Below are 18,389 nucleotides of genomic sequence, written 5' to 3' on the forward strand. Positions count from 1 at the left end.
CATTCCTAAGCATTTTGCTTGCAGGCTGAAAACAGTTCATTTTTTCTTGACATAAAGTCTTTCCCCAGTTAATCCACTTTGGCACCTTTCTCCCTCTCTACAGATCTGGTCCATCCATCCTTTTAATTGCATTCCGTTCCACCTTGTTCATTGCAGGTTTTTAAGCTGGACGGGTGGCCACCTGTCAGGGATTCATTAGCTGTGATAATAACACGTTCAAGTTTGTTTGAGGCAGGTGAGCATAGAGGAAGTCTGAGAAAGCGGGTGGGTAGGGGAAAACAACCAAACTGTTGGGCAATTCTTTCCTTTCCTTTGATGGGGTTTCTGTTTAGACTCAGAATTGTAGAGTTGGAAGGGACCCCCAAGGAGATATCTAGTCCAACTCCCTGCAAGGGAGGAATCACAACTAAAGTATCCATGACAGGTGGCCATCCAACTTCTGCTTTGAAACCTCCAAAGAAGGAGAGTCCACCACCTTCTGAGTTAGACCACTCCAACGTCGAACAGCTCTTAACGCCAGAAAGTTCTTGCTAAGGTTTAGTTAGAATCTCTTGCAACTTGAGTCTGCTGGTGCGAGTCCTAGACTCTGGAGCAGGAGGAAACAAACTTGCTCCATCTTCCATGAGAAAGCCCTTCAGATATTTGAAGATGGCTCTTGTGCTGGGCCCGGTGGTAACCCGAAAAACGCGATCCAGGACCAGTCCAGAATCCGAAGGTTCCTCTAGGAGTCAGTCTGACAGGGGCAAGGTAGGACATGAGGCAGGAAACCAGGCAAGGACAGGTACAGGATCTCAGGCAGGATCTGGCATACAGCAATGTTGCTTGCGCAACCTGGGGCGGGGTCCAACAGCCTTTTATCTTTGTCGGGGTAACGGCCGGTCTTGATTCCCCGGCGACTCACCTCCCTGTTTCGCCCGGAGGCGAGCACTCCTCCTGCGAGTACTCAGGTCTCTCCTTCTCTCAGACCTGAGTCTCTGCAGCTTGGGAGACATCGGTGGGTTACTAGACCCAGGGGCCACTTCAGCCTCCCCTGACAAAACTGGTAGTGGAGCAGCTGTAAGTGATGGCCCAGCTGAAGGCAACGAGGTAATCCCTGCATCTGGAGCCAGGGCAGGCTCAGGCCCCTGACTCGGCCCAGATGGTGTTTGTTGCAGAGGAACCTGTGCAGACTGGGACTCTTCAGGATCAGGCCCCAGACTTGGTTCAGATGCCTGAGGCAAAGGATCCGGTGCAGACTGAGTCTCCTCTGGTTCTGAGACCAAGCCCGAGTCCCAGGCCATCACAGCTCTCATCTCACCTCTCAATCTTTTCTTCAGGGATTTTCAGAGTAATGGATGCAGATTTTTTTTTTTAAAACAACAACAACCTAAAAAGGTGTTTTTGATCAGGGTTTCTCTCATCCGCTTCCTAGTTTCTGATCGCTGGCTGTGTTTTTATTCCTTTTATCCTAAATATAGCTGACCCACTTGAGTTATTTATCTGGTGGGGGAAGCGAGAGATTATTTTCTGCCTTCTTTAGGAGTAAAACTGCACAGTTTTGTAGCTAAGTCCTGGGGCTTAATATTGTGCTCCAAAACCTAGTGTTTCATATTTCCACGAGACAGCCTTTAAAATAGGCAAAACATGACTGCCTCTGAGATTGTGCTAAGTGTCCCCCCCCCCCCGCCCCACCATTCACAGGTAACCACATCCAGCTATCCATATTTTATTTTCAAAGGGTCTGGGACGTACCGGTAATCCAAGTGTAGTCACATCAGGTATAGCCCTGTTGGTACTGAGAGAGGGCTAATCCACACCTCCATTTGCCCTGCTGATTTCCCCTGGGGAAACCTGATCTTTAGTGCTGAATCAGAACAAATGGCAATTGGGTTTCCTACAGATTGCTGTTTGTTCCGATTAGCGCTAAAGAATGGGTTTTCCAGGGGAAAGTGGTGGAGCAAATTCAAAACCGCTTGGTCTCGTGCCGAAGAAAGCTCAGGACAAGCAAAAGTGCTTTCTAGGCATCTGTGGATGAGACCAAAGTCTCAGTGGGTACAGACAGATCAGGGATAATCAGTTTCCATTTTTAAGTGACTAGATTGGCAACTTGGAGAACTCCCACTGAGTCTGGGGTCACTTTCCTCATAAGACAACATGAGGAGATGTTACAAGAAAGCAGTCAGAGTCATTGGGTAAATGTCAAAATTACACCACACATTTGGTGGAGTTACAGTGGGCCACGCAGGTCAAGGTGTGTCACGTTCCTGATTATTAGCAAGATTTACATACAGTGGTACCTCGGGTTAAGTACTTAATTCGTTCTGGAGGTCTGTACTTAACCTGAAACTCTTCTTAACCTGAAGCACCACTTTAGCTAATGGGGCCTCCTGCTGCTGCCGCGCCACCAGAGCACAATTTCTATTCTCATCCTGAAGCAAAGTTCTTAACCTGAAGCACTATTTCTGGGTTAGCAGAGTCTGTAACCTGAAGCGTATGTAACCCAAGGTACCACTGTAGTTCCAGACGGAGTTTACACAAAGCATTAGCATTAGAAATAGGTTTTTGCTGGGTTTTGTTGACATGACAACCATGATGTCTGGCAGGGCCTTGATGATCCCTTTAGGCAGCGCACCTGGGCAAACAGTAAAATATTTGGGGACCGTTGACACTATCTAGGGTCATTGATCAAAAGGAAAAGAAAGGAGAACCCTTTAGGTGCTTCCCCTGATGGGTATCTGCCTACGTGGTCTCACACTTTGAGGTAAAGGTAAAAAGACCATGCAGACACCAGGTTTCCCATAATGCAAGAGGGCACACAAGCTTTTCAAGTTCCAAAAGCAAGAATCCTACATTTACAAACAGTTTTATCCATGGTTTCATTGAGAAAAACAAGCTTTGCTTGGTTTAACGGCCTAAATAGAATGTGTCTGGTTCCTGTTGGACGGTTAGAGCTGCGATTGCCCGCTGCTTGCTTTTTCTGGCCGCTGGAGCTGCTGAGGGATTTAAAGTTTTAAATGGCTGTGGAGCGAGTGGCTTTGGATAGATAGATGAGAAGGGAAACTGGGGCGCAAGCCTTTATTGAAGGAAATAACAATGGGTATAGCAGGCAGATTGGACGGCAGGGGGCTGGGTGTGTGTAGTGCAGAACTTTCCAAACTGCGTGTCGCGACACTTTAGTGTGTCGGCCGCAGTGTGCAGGTGTGTCGCACGATATGGGTCCGTATCTCTTATAAGGGGTTTGTTTCACCTTGCTAGTGAAATTGAATTACTGCGTTGCAAAATAAAAAGGTAAAGGGACCCCTGACCATTAGGTCCAGTCGTGGCCGACTCTGGGCTTGCGGCACTCATCTCGCTTTACTGGCCGAGGGAGCCGGCGTGCAGCTTCCGGGTCATGTGGCCAGCAGGACTAAGCCGCTTCTGGCAAACGAGAGCAGTGCACGGAAACGCCGTTTACCTTCCCGCCAGAGCAGTACCTATTTATCTACTTGCACTCTGAAGTGCTTTAGAACTGCTAGGTGGGCAGGAGCAGGGACCAAGCAACGGGAGCTCCCCCTGTCGCGGGGATTTGAACTGCCACCTTCTGATCAGCAAGTCCTAGGCTCTGTGGTTTAACTCACAGCACCACCTGTGTCCCCTGCGTTGCAAAATAACGCATGTCTAAAAAGTCTGTCACCGACATAAGGAGTTTGGAAAGCTCTGGCGTAGTGCTTTGCAGGGCCGTCTTTACCCGGGGATGCAAAGGGTGCAGGGCACCCCGGCGCTGAATTCTGGGGGGCGCCAGATGGCTGGCAGGCACGCAGCTTCCCTCCCAAGCCTTTGTGGAAAGTGCTCTCCTCCCGCAGTGGCATGGGAGAGAGTTGCGCACCCGCCAACCAGATGGCTGGCAGTCATAGCTGTCAATGTTTTCCTTTTTTAAAGGGAAATTCCCTTATTCCGAATAGGATTCCTCGCAAGAAAAGGGAAAAGTTGACAGCTATGCTGGCAGTGCACAGCTCCCCTCCCCCCATCCGTGTATAGGACAACCTCGTCTAATACAGGGGAAATATGGTAATTTGGGGCGCTGCGTGAATCTTTGCACCCCGGCGCAAATGCAATTCTGGGCTGCATCAATAGAAGTATAGCATCTAGATCAAGGGAAGTAATAGTGCCACTGTATTCTGCTCTGGTCAGACCTCACCTGGAGTACTGTGTCCAGTTCTGGGCACCACTGTTCAAGAAGGACACTGACAAACTGGAACGTGTGCAGAGGAGGGCAACCAAAATGGTCAAAGGCCTGGAAACGATGCCTTATGAGGAACAGCTAAGGGAGCTGCGCATGTTTAGCCTGGAGAAGAGGAGGTTAAGGGGTGATATGATAGCCATGTTCAAATATATAAAAGGATGTCACATAGAGGAGGGAGAAAGGTTGTTTTCTGCTGCTCCAGAGAAGCGGACACGGAGCAATGGATCCAAACTACAAGAAAGAAGATTCCACCTAAACATTAGGAAGAACTTCCTGACAGTAAGAGCTGTTTGACAGTGGAATTTTCTGCCAAGGAGTGTGGTGGAGTCTCCTTTTTTGGAGGTCTTTAAGCAGAGGCTTGACAACCATATGTCAGGAGTGCTCTGATGGTGTTTCCTGCTTGGCAGGGGGTTGGACTCGATGGCCCTTGTGGTCTCTTCCAACTCTATGATTCTATGATATGCTAAAGATGGCCCTGGTGCTTTGAGACTACAACTGGATGCACTCATCGACGCTCATCGCAGAGGAGTCTGAGCAGAACAAAGATGGCGCACCAAAGGAGGAGTGTACAGGCAATGGTTGGTTTTCTGGTAACAAAACTGAGGACACCTCTACTGATAGTTGTTATGGCTCCAAGGCATAATGGATTCTAAACAGCCCCTTTAGCTGTGGCACTTAGACTATTCCGCCTGAGAAATGTGATGCTCCTCCCTAATCTCTGCTTTCTCCCCCCCCCCCACTTTTTTTTTTTTAAATAGTTTTTATTCCTTAAATTTACCCAGTCACCTCCCGAAATACATTATAAAAACCTGTGTTCCCGTACATGCACCACAACTTATAGCCATATACATCTGTAAAACACATTCTTCTTAAGTGACCCACAAGCTAGTTTAATTCTGTGGGTTTTCTGGAGAATTTATGAACGAAATACAGCTTCACTGTTAAAAGCAATCCTGGTGCTTTGTTCCTCTTGCCAGTCTTCATTTGTGGGTCAATTTCCCCATTAACGACAATGTCCCATACTCTCCTGAATCAAGTGTTTTCAAATGTTTTAAGATTTTCTGTATTGATGCCCATGCGGATGTTTGCACACAAGGCTTAACATCTGTCCTGGAAGGCAACACTATATGCTTGGTAATTGTTTTTAAAAATGTCAACAAAGTTAGTAAAAAAAAAATATTGCACCTTTTTTTAACCCTTTGTGCTGCCATTAAGAGAATCCCAAAAAATGGTTTATCTGCCAGGTCCTGGTTCTCATTTAAATACAGATTCAATAACACAAATTCCGGGAACTTTGTGATATGCTGACAATTATACTTTCTTCTTTTTTTAAGGTGTGAAGCAACCTGCTTCTGCCCAGGCTGCAAGTGCTAGGCCTCTGGCTTCTAACCAGAATCCACCTGCCCGGGTGGCAGAACAAGGTATGCCTGGTGATTGTTGAGTTCCAGGGTATTTCTCCCCTTCCAACAGTACCTTTTAAAACCAGAATAAATTGGAACAAGAGACCGTGTGCTGCTTTTCCTTACTGTATTGGACAAGGGGTAGAGCAGGCTACCTCAACCTTGGCCCTCCCGATGTTTTGAGACTACAATTCCCATCATCCCTGACGTCTGGTCCTGCTAGCTAGGGATCATGGGAGTTGTAGGCCAAAAACATCTGGAAGGCTGAAGTTGAGGAAGTCTGGGATAGAGTCTCTTGTTTTCACTGCCAGGCTGAATCCCCTGATATACCGTATTTTTCGCTCTATAGGACGCACTTTTTCCCCTCCAAAAATTAAGGGGAAATGTGTGTGCTTCCTATAGAGTGAATGCAGGCTGCGCGGCTAAGCCCAAAGCCAGTACAGGGAGACGGAGCATTGTGCAGCGCTCCGTCTCGCTGTTCTAGCTTGGAGTTAGCTGCGCAAAGCCTCCGCAGGGCAGCGGGGTGCCTTCACGCCACTGCCCTGCGGAGGCTACGAAGGCTGTACGAAGGTGGGGGGAAGGCTGCAGCACTTCCCCCCACCGCCAGCCCCACAAGCTCAGGGGGCAGCGGGAAGGCGGCGTGCCGCCTCTGTGCTGCTCCCCAACCTGGTTTGGAGGCTGGCGGTGGGGGAAAGCAGCGCTTCTCCCCACCGCCAGCCCCACAAGCTCGGGGGGCAGCAGGAAGGCGGTGTGCTGCCTCTGCGCTGCTCCCTGACCTGGTTTGCAGGCTGGCGGTGGGGGAAAGCAGCGCTTCCCCTCACCGCCAGCCCCACAAGCTCGGGGGGCAGCGCTGCCTTCCCGCTGCTCCCCGGCCTGGTCTTTCCCCCCCGCGCTCCCCCCCCGGCAGTCCCAAAGAGCAGGTCGAAAGGAACCCAAAGCCTCTGGAGTCCAGTGGGAACTCCCGCTGGACTCCGGAGGCTTTGGGTGAACGCACCTTGAACGCATAGGACGCACCTTGTTTTGGAGGGGGAGAACAAGAGCCCCCCCCGTTCTCCCCCTCCTATGGTCCGGTGCGTCCTATAGAGCAAAAAATACGGTATGTGTGCAGCTCTGTAAGGAAACAGAGGCTAAGATCTGCCCTCTTGGTATTTTTTTGGGGGTGCTGGGGCTGAATCTTGAGGGCAGGCAGGTGAACCCATTGGCACACCCTCTTCTTCTCCTGTTGCTGGCTGCCATTTTGAATCTCTACAAACGCCCTGGGGCAAGGCAGCTTCACGAGGCAGCACTACGCCAGGCCCCTTGAAATTCATCCCCATTCCCTCGACCAGCTGAAATGCCCCTTTGAGACCTTCGTCATAGGACAGGGGTAGAGGATCAAAACTGCCCCCTCGGCCTCTCTGTCTGCCCCCTGGGGAACCCTGGAGGTCATTGTTATGTAGTGTAGTTTCACCCTGGGCCAACAGGGGGATACTGTATATAGTTTTCACTCAGGTCTGTAGATAGTTTTCACTCAGGTCCGCGCCAGTTATTTTAGGCGGGAACTCTGGGCTGTTGTGGTTACAATGTTGACAGCCGGCTGCCTATAAATACAGGCCGGCTGAGCTGTTCGCAGTCAGTTCTACTCCAGCTTACCAAAATAAAGAGCTACTTGAAGAAATCGCTGTGCCGGCTGCTATGTCAACCCACGACTTAACTCTGGCGACGAGGGTGGGATAGATGGACATCAGAGCACAGCCAGATGCGGCCAGCCTCTGAACTGAGCTGAATCACTGAGCTGAATCACAGAGCGAAATCACTGAGCGAAATCACTGGGCAGAACCAATTCAGAGCTGACTGTTCTGGCTAGAGCACTGTGTTCCATCCATCGCCCTTCATGCCGGCATCGGAATCATGGCTTCACTTGTGCCTCTACCGCCGTTTGCGCCAGCCTCTGAATCATGGGACTCCTACCTCGCTCGGTTCGACTGCTACCTCCAAGCCAACGAGCTGACAGCAGTATCAAAGGATCGGAAGCGGGGCCTATTCCTCAGCCTCTGTGGGCCTGAGGTGTTTGAGACGGCCCGAGCGTTGGTTGCGCCTGAAGCAATCCAGGCAACACCATGGGACACGATCCAAGAGAAGCTCCGCAACCACTACGCACCAAAGCCGTCCAAGATTGCTGCCCGCCATGCGTTCTACCACCGGAACCAGGCAGAGGGGGAGTCAATCAACAACTACACCACCGCCCTGCGACAGGCTGCAATGCACTGTGAGTTCCGAGACTTAGACGATGCCCTGATGGATCGAATCGTCTGCGGGGTCCGGGACATCCATCTGCAACGGCGTCTCCTAGCCAAGCCAGACCTCACGCTACAGAAAGCCATTGAGGAGGCTGTGGCCTCAGAAGCTGCTGAACGCTCCGCCCAGGAGATCCGCAAGTCCAGCAGCCCGCGTCTTGCTAGGGAGCCAGTTCCGGTGCATCATGAAGAGGCCAGCAGTGAGGAGGCGTCCTCCAGTGAAGACGATGACGTGCACCAGACAAAGCGGGAGCGCAGGAAGTTCCAACAGAAGTCCAAGGGCCAACCGGAATGTGCTGGCTGCAGAGGCAACCATTCCCGTGCCAAGTGTCGATTCAGAGACGCCATCTGTAGGAAGTGTTCTAGAAGGGGCCACATCGCTAAGGTCTGCCGATCGGCTCCGTCTGACACCCCCCCTTCATCGACTCGCAAGTCCAAGTCTTCACTCCAGTCTGCCAAGGAAAGTTGTTTCGCTCTCACCAACTGCCGCTGCCCGTCTGGAACCACGATTGGCCAAACCGACTCGCCTACGCGACGCAAGCTGAACGTCACGGTGCTCATTGAAGGAGCTCCATGTGACATGGAGATCGACACCGGGTCTGCCCTGTCCATCGTGTCATGGAGCACCATCAAAAGACTGGTACCCAGAGTGTCCAAAAGGCAACTCGACTCTCACCGCGTACACCTGAGAGACTACCAGGGAAACGACATTCCCGTGGTAGGCGTTGGCCGGTTCCGGATCGCCTTCAAGGATTTTTCGGGCCTGCTCCGGTTGGTGGTGGTCGAAGGTCAGCGGCCAAGCCTCCTAGGGCTAGACTGGTTTGATGCCCTCGGCCTGGAAGTCACCGGCATCAACTGCATCTCTAACGCAGAGACTGAGGGTCTGGTCAAAGACTTTGCCGAGGTTTTTGACGGCACCTTGGGCCAATATACAGGTACGCCCATCTCCTTTAGCCTTGATCCACAAGTCGCCCCCATCAAGCTAAAGCCACGCCGGGTTCCCTTTGCTCTCAAGGCTAAGGTGGACGAACAACTGGACAAACTGATCGCCCAAGGAGTTTTGGAGCCGGTTGACCACGCAAAGTGGGAAACCCCCATCGTCACGCCTGTCAAGCCAGATGGGTCGGTGAGAATCTGCGCTGACTACAAGTGCACGATCAACAAGGCACTTCAGCAGCACGCTTATCCGGTTCCTGTTGTCCAACACCTGCTGCATTCCCTGGGTGAGGGTAAGGTCTTCGCTAAGCTGGACCTTGCCCAAGCCTATCAACAACTGCCAGTCGATGATGCCACTGCTGAAGCCCAGACGATCGTCACCCACCGGGGGGCATTCCGTTGCCGCCGGTTGCAGTTCGGGGTGAGTGTGGCTCCTGGCATCTTCCAAAGCCTTATGGAGCGTCTCCTGCAAGGGCTTCCGGGCGTGGTACCATATTTTGATGACGTCTTGGTGTCTGCAGACTCACACCAGCAGCTGTTCGAGCGCCTCTGTGCCGTGCTGACCAGGTTCCAGGAGGCCGGGCTCAAGGTAAAGAGGGAGAAGTGCCAGATCGCCGTTCCACAGGTAGAGTTCCTGGGCTATCTTATCGATGCCTCCGGTCTTCATCCAACCACATCCAAGATCCGCGCTATCCAGCAGGCCCCCACCCCAAAGAACAAAACGGAGTTGCAGGCATTCCTGGGGCTGCTGAACTTTTATAACATGTTCCTGCCCCACAAAGCCACAGTGGCTGAGCCTCTTCACCGACTCCTTAGCACTAAGACGCCTTGGGCCTGGGGTCATCGGGAGACGGCGGCCTTCAACGCGGTCAAGGCTCTCCTTTCTTCAGACAGTGTGCTGGTACAGTACAGTGAATCCAGGCCGCTGGTCCTTGCCTGCGACGCCTCACCTTTTGGCATCGGTGCTGTCCTTAGTCACCGTTTTCCAGATGGAAGAGAAGCACCGCTCGCCTACTTTTCCAGGACACTATCTCCGACGGAACGGAATTACAGCCAGCTCGACAAGGAGGCATTGGCACTTGTGGCTGGAGTGAAGAGGTTCCATGAATACCTCTATGGCAGGACTTTTGACCTCATCACTGACCACAAGCCACTCCTGGGCCTCCTCGCCGGTGATCGTCCAACTCCACCGGTCCTCTGCCTACCACTACCGGCTCATCCATCGCCCGGGGAAATCGATGGGCCATGCCGACGCCCTCAGCCGTTGCCCTCTTCCAGCATTTGTGGAAGACCCGGCTCCAGCTTCATCGCTCCTTCTGATTGAGGATCTTCCGGCAGCGCCTGTATCGGCTGCCACTGTGGCCTCCGCATCTGCCCAGGATCGCACCATCAGCCGGGTGCTCAACTGGGTGTGGAGGGGGTGGCCACAAGGGCCTTTTGCATCGGAGTTCCAGCCCTTCGCAACCAGACAACATGAACTCTCAGCTCATCGCGGCTGTCTGCTGTGGGGAGACCGCGTCGTGATTCCCCAGGGACTCCGTCAGCGCGTCCTGGAGGCTCTGCACGTTGGCCACCCGGGAATTGTCAAAATGAAGGCGTTGGCTCGGTGTTACGTCTGGTGGCCTAATATGGACGATGCCATCACTGCCTGGGTGTCCGCCTGTCAAGCGTGCCAGGAGTCGAGGCCTGCACCACCGGCAGCTAAGGGACACACCTGGGAGACGCCAAAGACACCCTGGTCGAGGGTGCACATCGATCTGGCTGGCCCCTTTCACGGCCGGACCTTTATGGTAGTGGTGGACGCCTATTCCAAATGGCTGGAGGTCGCCCTGATGCCCTCCACCCCTACCGAAGCTGTCATCCGGGTGCTGCGAGGCCTGTTTGCAACGCATGGGTGTCCTGATGTCCTTGTCTCTGACAACGGACCGCAGTTCACGTCAGGCACGTTTGAGCGGTATCTTTTGGGACTGGGCATCCGCCATGCCCTAACGGCACCCTTTCATCCATCCAGCAACGGGCAAGCGGAAAGAATGGTGCGCTCGACAAAAGAGGCACTGGCGTGCCTGGACCGGGGAGACTGGCATGAGCGGGTCGCCGAATACTTGTTCGTGCAACACATCACCCCTCATGCGGCCACAGGGAGGAGTCCTGCTGAACTGCTTATGGGCCGCTGCCTCAGGTCACCGCTCGACCGGCTACACCCAGACTTTGCCGTGGCTGAACCCCCAGGCTGTGCCAACGCACCACCGTCATTTGTCCCAGGAAACCAGGTCTTTGCCCGGAACTATGTGGGGGACATCCCTTGGGTGCCAGCCACAGTAGTGGGAGTCACTGGACCTCGCTCGTACCAGGTGGCACTCGAAGACGGACGCTTGTGGCGACGGCACATAGACCAGCTTAGGCGCAGGGTTGGGGACTTGGACACTACCGAGGTGCCCCCAACTGCGCTTGCGGCTCCAGAAGAGACACGTACAGATGGCGAGGCCCCACCTACACCTCCCTCGCAAACTGCCAGCGTGGAGCCGAACCAAGCCGTTTCAGAACAGACTCAGACCACTCCACTTGCGGAGGCTCCACCCACAGCAGCGGATCCAGGGGAGTTGGTTCCAACGCCACCTAGGGTCGCACCACAGCCTCAGCGAGAACTGTGTGGCCCTCCGGACTTGGCTACCAGTCCCCGGCGGTCTGGCAGAGTTTCCAAGCGCCCAACTTATTTAAAGGACTATGTTGTTGGACAGGTATCACTGTTGGTCTAAGTATGGGAAATGTAACCGATATGCTTTTGTGCCTAATTGAACCATTACGCGTAGTGCTGTATATAAGGAAACCATTACGATTGTAACTAACGCCTTATCTCGGTGGGGAGGGGTGTTATGTAGTGTAGTTTCACCCTGGGCCAACAGGGGGATACTGTATATAGTTTTCACTCAGGTCTGTAGATAGTTTTCACTCAGGTCCGCGCCAGTTATTTTAGGCGGGAACTCTGGGCTGTTGTGGTTACAATGTTGACAGCCGGCTGCCTATAAATACAGGCCGGCTGAGCTGTTCGCAGTCAGTTCTACTCCAGCTTACCAAAATAAAGAGCTACTTGAAGAAATCGCTGTGCCGGCTGCTATGTCAACCCACGACTTAACAGTCATTCCCTCCCCAAACCGCCTCCCTTCTTGGCCTTCCCTTCCTGCTTTAGTGTTTTTCCCCACCTGAAATGTACCCTTGAGCTCTGGTCACCTGGATGAAGGAAGGACAGAGAGCCGTTTGTCAGCAAGGATGTTGACAAACTGGAAGGTGTGCAGAGCAGGGCGGACAGGATGATCAAGGGTCATCAAGGGAGCAGAAAAGACTATTTATGTATGTGACCATGGCTGCATGGATGTTATTGGCCCAGAGATGGAAAGAAGATAAAGTTCCTACCAGAGAAGAATGGCAGATGAAGTTGATGGACTATGCTGAAATGGCCAGAAGAGTCAGAAATCAGGAAGACCAACATTTTAATAAGGAATGGGGAAAATTTATAACTTATCTTAAAGACCATTGTAAACAGTTAAAATTGCTAGTAGGATTGGAATATCACTTGTAGTTTAAGGGTGAATTCTGGACACAGTGGAGATGTAAAAGATTTGGATCATCATCAAAGATGCGGGAAGAAATGATTAATAATAGGACCCACAAAGGGGAGACTGGAAGTCCAGGAGATTACTTGGAATCTTGTTTTTATGATTTATGTTTGATATATCTATGTAAAATTTTAATTTGAAAAACTATGTGCATATATATAGAGAGATGATCAAGAGTCTGGAAGCAAAGCCTTATGAGGAATGGTCGAAGGAGTTGGTTATGTTTAGCCTGGAAGATGGAGGAGACAAAGAGGAGATATGAGAGCCATCTTCAAATATCTTAAGGGCTGTCCCATAGAAGATCGACCCCCTTTCCCCAGCCGTGCCTTAGGATATTCCTAAACACATCTCTTTGCTTTTGAAGTGTAAGATGTAAAGAGCGATAAATAGAAGTGCCTTGTTGGGAATACCTATAGTTCAGTGCAGACTTTTGCTTTGCAGGCCCAGCTGCTGCAGGGAGGCCAGGGACAGGCCCTGGAGGTCGCTTTCCAGAAAGACAAGGTACAAACTGTTTGATTTGTATATAACAAATTCCTATTCCATCTGGCCTCTACGGCAGTGTTACCCAAGACTGTTATCTCCAGCTGTTTTCGGACTACAATTCCCATCATCTCTGATCACTGGTCTTGCTAGCTAGGGATGATGGGAGTTGTAGTCCAAAAACAGCTGGAGACCCAGGCTTGGGTAACACCTCTCTAGAGACTGAATGTTTTTGAGGAAAGGGTTGATGCTGCGATGGTTTTTTAAATTGTTGCCTTTGTTTTTAACGGACCTTTTTATATTATTTGAATACTATTGGTGTTTGTTTACATTTTAAAGATCTTTTCTATGTTTTTAGCTAGTTCTATTTTATCTGTGCGCGAGCCGTCTTAAGTACAGTGGTACCTCTGGTTGCAAACGGGATCGGTTCCGGAGGCCCGTTCACAATATGAAAACAGCACAACCTAAAGTGCCATATCTGCGCAGCTGCGCGGCGCGATTTGATGCTTGTGAGCATGTGCGAAGCGCGATTTAGCGCTTCTGCTCATGCGGTGAAACCCGGAAGTAACCCTTTCCAGTACTTCCGGGTTGCCACGGGACGTAACCTGAAAGAACGTAACATGAAGCAAACATAACATGAGGTATGACTGTATTTGTTAACCTGACCATGTCTTGTTTTTCCTTTTCCTTTTTCCTTTTGGATTCTGTCTATACTATACTATACTATACTATACTATACTATACTATACTATACTATACTATACTATACTATACTATACAGTGGTACCTCGGGTTAAGTACTTAATTTGTTCCAAAGGTCTGTTCTTAACCTGAAACTGTTCTTAACCTGAAGCACCATTTTAGCTAATGGGGCCTCCTGCTGCCGCCGCGCCGCCGAAGCACGATTTCTGTTCTTATCCTGAAGCTATGTTCTTAACCTGAGGTACTATTTCTGGGTTAGCGGAGTCTGTAACCTGAAGTGTATGTAACTTGAAGCATATGTAACCCAAGGTACCACTGTACTATACTATACTATACTATACTATACTATACTATACTATACTATACTATACTATACTATACTATATATATTTTTAGAAAAAAGGAAAGAAATCTACCCTAGAACTCTTACCTGTGACCAGTCTCCTTCCTCTCGCTGTCTTTCTCTCTGCTTGCATAGGAAGTCTTTCCATGGCTCCACCCCAAGCTGATCCCCCCATCTCTGCCGCTGGGACATCGAGGGATGAGAAAGCTGCCTCTGGATATCCGTCACCCGCAGGGGAGAGACCTATGCGCCAGGTGGCTCCCTACAGCCAAACTGGTGCCCCTCCTGCTGCACCTGCACCCCAACGGCCGCCTCCTCCAGAGGAGGAGGAAGATGAGGCCAACAGTTACGACTCGGACGAAGCAAGTAGGTTGTAGTTCCAACGACTGAGCTAAGGCCATTTTTTCTTGTTGCAAAGAGGCCATTTACCTACCTACCTTCCTTCCTTCCTTCCTTCCTCTTCTTTCTTTCTTTCCTTCTTTCCTTCTTTCCTTCTTTCCTTCTTTATTTCTTCTTTCTTATCCATGACTGTGTAAGAGGAACCCATAAGAGGCACACGGCTTCAAAGATAAGGAAGTGCTCCAACCTTAGACCTGCCAATTAAGAATTGTCCCCACTAATCAGGGACATAGGTAGCACTGTGGTCTAAACCACTGAGCCTCTTGGGCTTGCCGATCGGAAGGTCGGCGGTTTGAATCCCCGCGACGGGGTGAGCTACCGTTGCTCTGTCTCGGCTTTGGCCAACCTAGCAGTTCCAAAGCACACCAGTGCAAGTAGATAAATAGGTACCACTGCGGCAGGAAGGTAAACGGCATTTCCGTGCGCTCTGGTTTCTGTCACGGTGTTCCGTTGCACAAGAAGTGGTTTAGCCATGCTGGCTACATGACCCTGAAATCTGTCTGTGGACAAATGTGGGCTCCCTCAGCCTAAAAGCGAGATGAGTGCCGCATCCCCATAGTCGCCTTTGACTGGACTTAACCATCCAGGGGTCCTTTACCTTATACTTTTACCTGCCCCACTGATTAGTCTCTAGTGATTTCCAATTGATAAAAGATTGCTTCCTTAGGCAACTCAAGATTCAAGGATATGGCTTGACTCTTTCTTTTTTATTCGGGAAATATATATCGCATTTTTCCGCTCTATAAGACACACTTTTCCCCTCCTAAAAAGTAAGGGGAAATGTGTGTGCGTCTTATGGAGTGAATGTAGGCTGCGCAACTATCCCAGAAGCCAGCACAGCAAGAGGGATCGCTGCTTTTGCTGTGCAGCGATCCCTCTTGCTGTCCTGACTTCGCTTCGCTGGAGAGGCACTGCGCAGAGAGGGAGAGCTGCGCAGCGCCACTTCAGCGAAGCGGGAGGAGAAATTGAGCCCCTTCCATTTCTCCTCCCGCTTTGCTGGAGAGGCACTGCGCAGATTCAGAATATTTCTTGTTTTCCTCCTCTAAAAACTAGGTGCGTCTTATGGTCGGGCGCATCTTATAGAGCGAAAAATACGGGAATTTAAAACTGGAGAAGAAAACTGCAGGAAGGAGCAACTTTTGTGTCAGGTGACCTGATTTCTGCCAAGAGTCACAAGCTTCGAGGTGTTTGGGTGCACACTGGCTGTGAGTGGGACCAGAGTCAAAGAGGATGGAATTTGCAACATGGCAGGGATCCACCATACCACCTCCTTCTTTGTCCCTGCACCCTATCTCTGCAGGGCACATAAAACGGGCTGTATGACTCTAAGCCAAAGTGGCTCATCCTTATCCAGCTCTTCCTTAGCAGTGCCTCCTTCTAAAGAGGCCAGGAATATATGCCTTGCAAACACAGATGCCTGAGCATACAGTCTGATTGCCTCTTAAAAAGGTAAAGGGACCCCCGACCATTAGGTCCAGTCGTGACCGACTCTGGGGTTGCAGTGCTCATCTCGCTTTATTGGCTGAGGGAGCTGGCATACAGCTTCCAGGTCAAGTGGCCAGAATGACAGCCTCTTCTGGCGAACCAGAGCAGCGCACGGAAACGCCCTTTACCTTCCCGCCGGAGCGGTACCTATTTATCTACTTGCACTTTGACGTGCTTTCGAACTGCTAGGTTGGCAGGAGCAAGGACTGAGCAACAGGAGCTCACCCCGTTGCAGGGATTCAAACCGCCGACCTTCTGATTGGCAAGTCCTAGGCTCTGTGGTTTAGCCCACAGTGCCACCCGCGTCCCATTGCCTCTTACACGCATCTAACTCTCGGGATTTCAACAGCATAAGGTTGAAGGCTGGCCGTCTGAAATCCCACAAGTTAAACTCAAGGCAGAAAGCTCAAAAGCTCTTTTTGCCTGGAGCTTTTAAGCTATTTGCCTTGCTAGGGGGCAAGGCGCCTTCAGAGCACCTGCTCAGGAAGGCTAGGGATGCTTACATAGGCGGTGACTCCATGGGGGCAGTTTGAATATATACCCCCATGGAGTTTTTGCATATACACGTTTTTGCATATACATGGGACCCTTGGACCCGAACCCCCACGTAAGATGCAATCCTGGTTGTCTCAACACGGATCACTTTGATTTCTTTTGTAGATGTGGTGGGTGGGATCAGAGAGGGATCCTAGAGCTCTTAGATCTCCCAATGTCCATGCCTCTCTGCCCTGGGAGCTTTCCCCAAGCCTCCTACCAATAAGCCTTTAAAGTTTATTTCTGCAACATGAACGAACAGAAGCTGAAGTTGGTGGTTGTGTTGCCGTGATTCAATGCAAGATTCTGAACTGCCTTGCTTTTGTGATGCAATGGGAGACGCCATTGCAGAAGTCCCATGTTGCGCTCCCTAGTTTTGTCTCCTGCATTTTTCATGGCTGGATTATACTTTTAAAGTGTGCTAGATTTTCTTGGGCTGCTGTCCTTTTCAAAGTAATGGTGGCCTCCTTTGGGGGCTCGTGACATCGTTCCAGAGCCTCCCTAAGTGCTTTTAATGGTTAGTAAATAAGTAATTGGGGAGAGGAATGGTGGAGTGCAACCGTTTTTCTCCTCTGGTGGAAGATGACAACCCCATCTCTGCCCACACCCACAAAAAACACCCACCCACGCTGGAAGATTTCAATTATTCATCCAGGAGCCTGCAGGCATTCTTATGTAGCTCTGCTCTTTCGCGGGGTGGGGGTGGGGAGCCCCACGAGGTGAAAGGCAAAAACTGGAATCTTCCATCTTCGGACTTACCTAAGAGATGTGAATCATCTGCAGAGTTGTGTCAAATCCCCCAAAACGCATTTCTCTTGCACAGCCTTTGGCTCAGCCTCTCGTTCAGGGCCGGCTCTACCATTAGGCAGGGTGAAGTGGCAGAGGCAAAGGCACATGGAGCAGACAGAAGTGGGTATGCAGGGAGATCCAGGCTGTGGGAAGCATACTAAAAGACTGATTTCTTACCAGCGCAGAACGGGTGTTATGTGGCCCCTGTAATAGTGCCAGTTCTGCAGACTGGTGCGGTTGAGAGGGCATACTTGGGGTAAGGTGATCTCACAGGCGAACTGCTGCCAAATCTTATGCCAAACTACAGTGGTATCTTGGTTCTTGAACTTAATCCGTTCCGGGAGTCCGTTTGACTCCTGAAACGGTTCTAAAACCAAGGCACTGCTCCCGATTGGCTGCAGGAGCTTCCTGTGCTCAATCGGAAGCCGTGCCAGATGTTTGGCTTCTGAAAAACGTTTGCAAACCGGAACACTCACTTCTGGGTTTGCAGCGTTCAGGAGCCGATTTGTTCGGGAGCCAAGCCATTTGAGTACCAAGGTACCACTGTATCTGTTTTTGAGTGGGACACCCACCACCAAAGTCATTTTTTCCTGGAAAACAAATGCTAGAATTGTTTCCCTCTAACCTTCCTGCAACACCACAGGCCCAACCATGTTGTCAGCATTAACCCTTCTCTCTCCCCAGCTACTCTTGGTGCTCTGGAATTCAGCCTTTTGTACGACCCGGAGAACAGCTCTTTGCAATGCACCCTCATCAAGGCAAAGGTAAATAATAATAATAATAATAACAAAACAACAACAATAACAATAACAACAACAATAATAATTTATTATTTATACCCTGCCCATCTGGCTGGATTTCCCCAGCCACTCTGGGCAGCTTCCAACCAAACATTAAAATACAGTAATTCATCAGATATTAAAAGCTTCCCTAAACAGGGCTGCCTTCAGATGTCTTCTAAAAGTCGGATAGTTGTTAATTTCTTTGACATCTGATGGGAGGGTGTTCCACAGGACTGGCGCCACCCTTTGGGTCCTTCAAGAGGAATTCAGCTAGAGAACTGGAAGATTATCAGGCTCAGAGGGGGCCCACAATGCCTATTATTTGTCTTCTGCACAAACCTTTCCAGTTGTTCTACGGGGGTGTGCGAATCTGCGTAGCCTTGTTTCAGTTTGCTGCTTGTTTTGGAAAGTGCAGATTTGATAGATCTGTCTTCCAGTGCAAACTGAA

At 50.6% G+C, this 18,389-nt stretch overlaps 1 protein-coding gene across 5 annotated transcripts in view; it reads left to right on the plus strand.

Annotated features, from left to right (window-relative positions):
* RPH3A (rabphilin 3A) overlaps nucleotides 1-18,389 on the plus strand; it is a 128,259-nt gene that overhangs the window by 84,161 nt on the left and 25,709 nt on the right. For all 5 annotated transcript variants that reach the window (XM_083511415.1, XM_083511416.1, XM_083511414.1 and 2 more), the window contains 4 exons: nucleotides 5,536-5,622; nucleotides 12,869-12,928; nucleotides 14,088-14,318; nucleotides 17,844-17,923. In XM_083511415.1, coding sequence (XP_083367541.1) covers nucleotides 5,536-5,622; nucleotides 12,869-12,928; nucleotides 14,088-14,318; nucleotides 17,844-17,923 — 458 coding nt within the window. The remainder of the gene's footprint in view (nucleotides 1-5,535; nucleotides 5,623-12,868; nucleotides 12,929-14,087; nucleotides 14,319-17,843; nucleotides 17,924-18,389) is intronic.

This window comes from Podarcis liolepis, assembly GCF_965112155.1.
Source record: "Podarcis liolepis genome assembly, chromosome: 7".
Classification (NCBI taxonomy): Eukaryota; Metazoa; Chordata; class Lepidosauria; order Squamata; family Lacertidae; genus Podarcis; species Podarcis liolepis.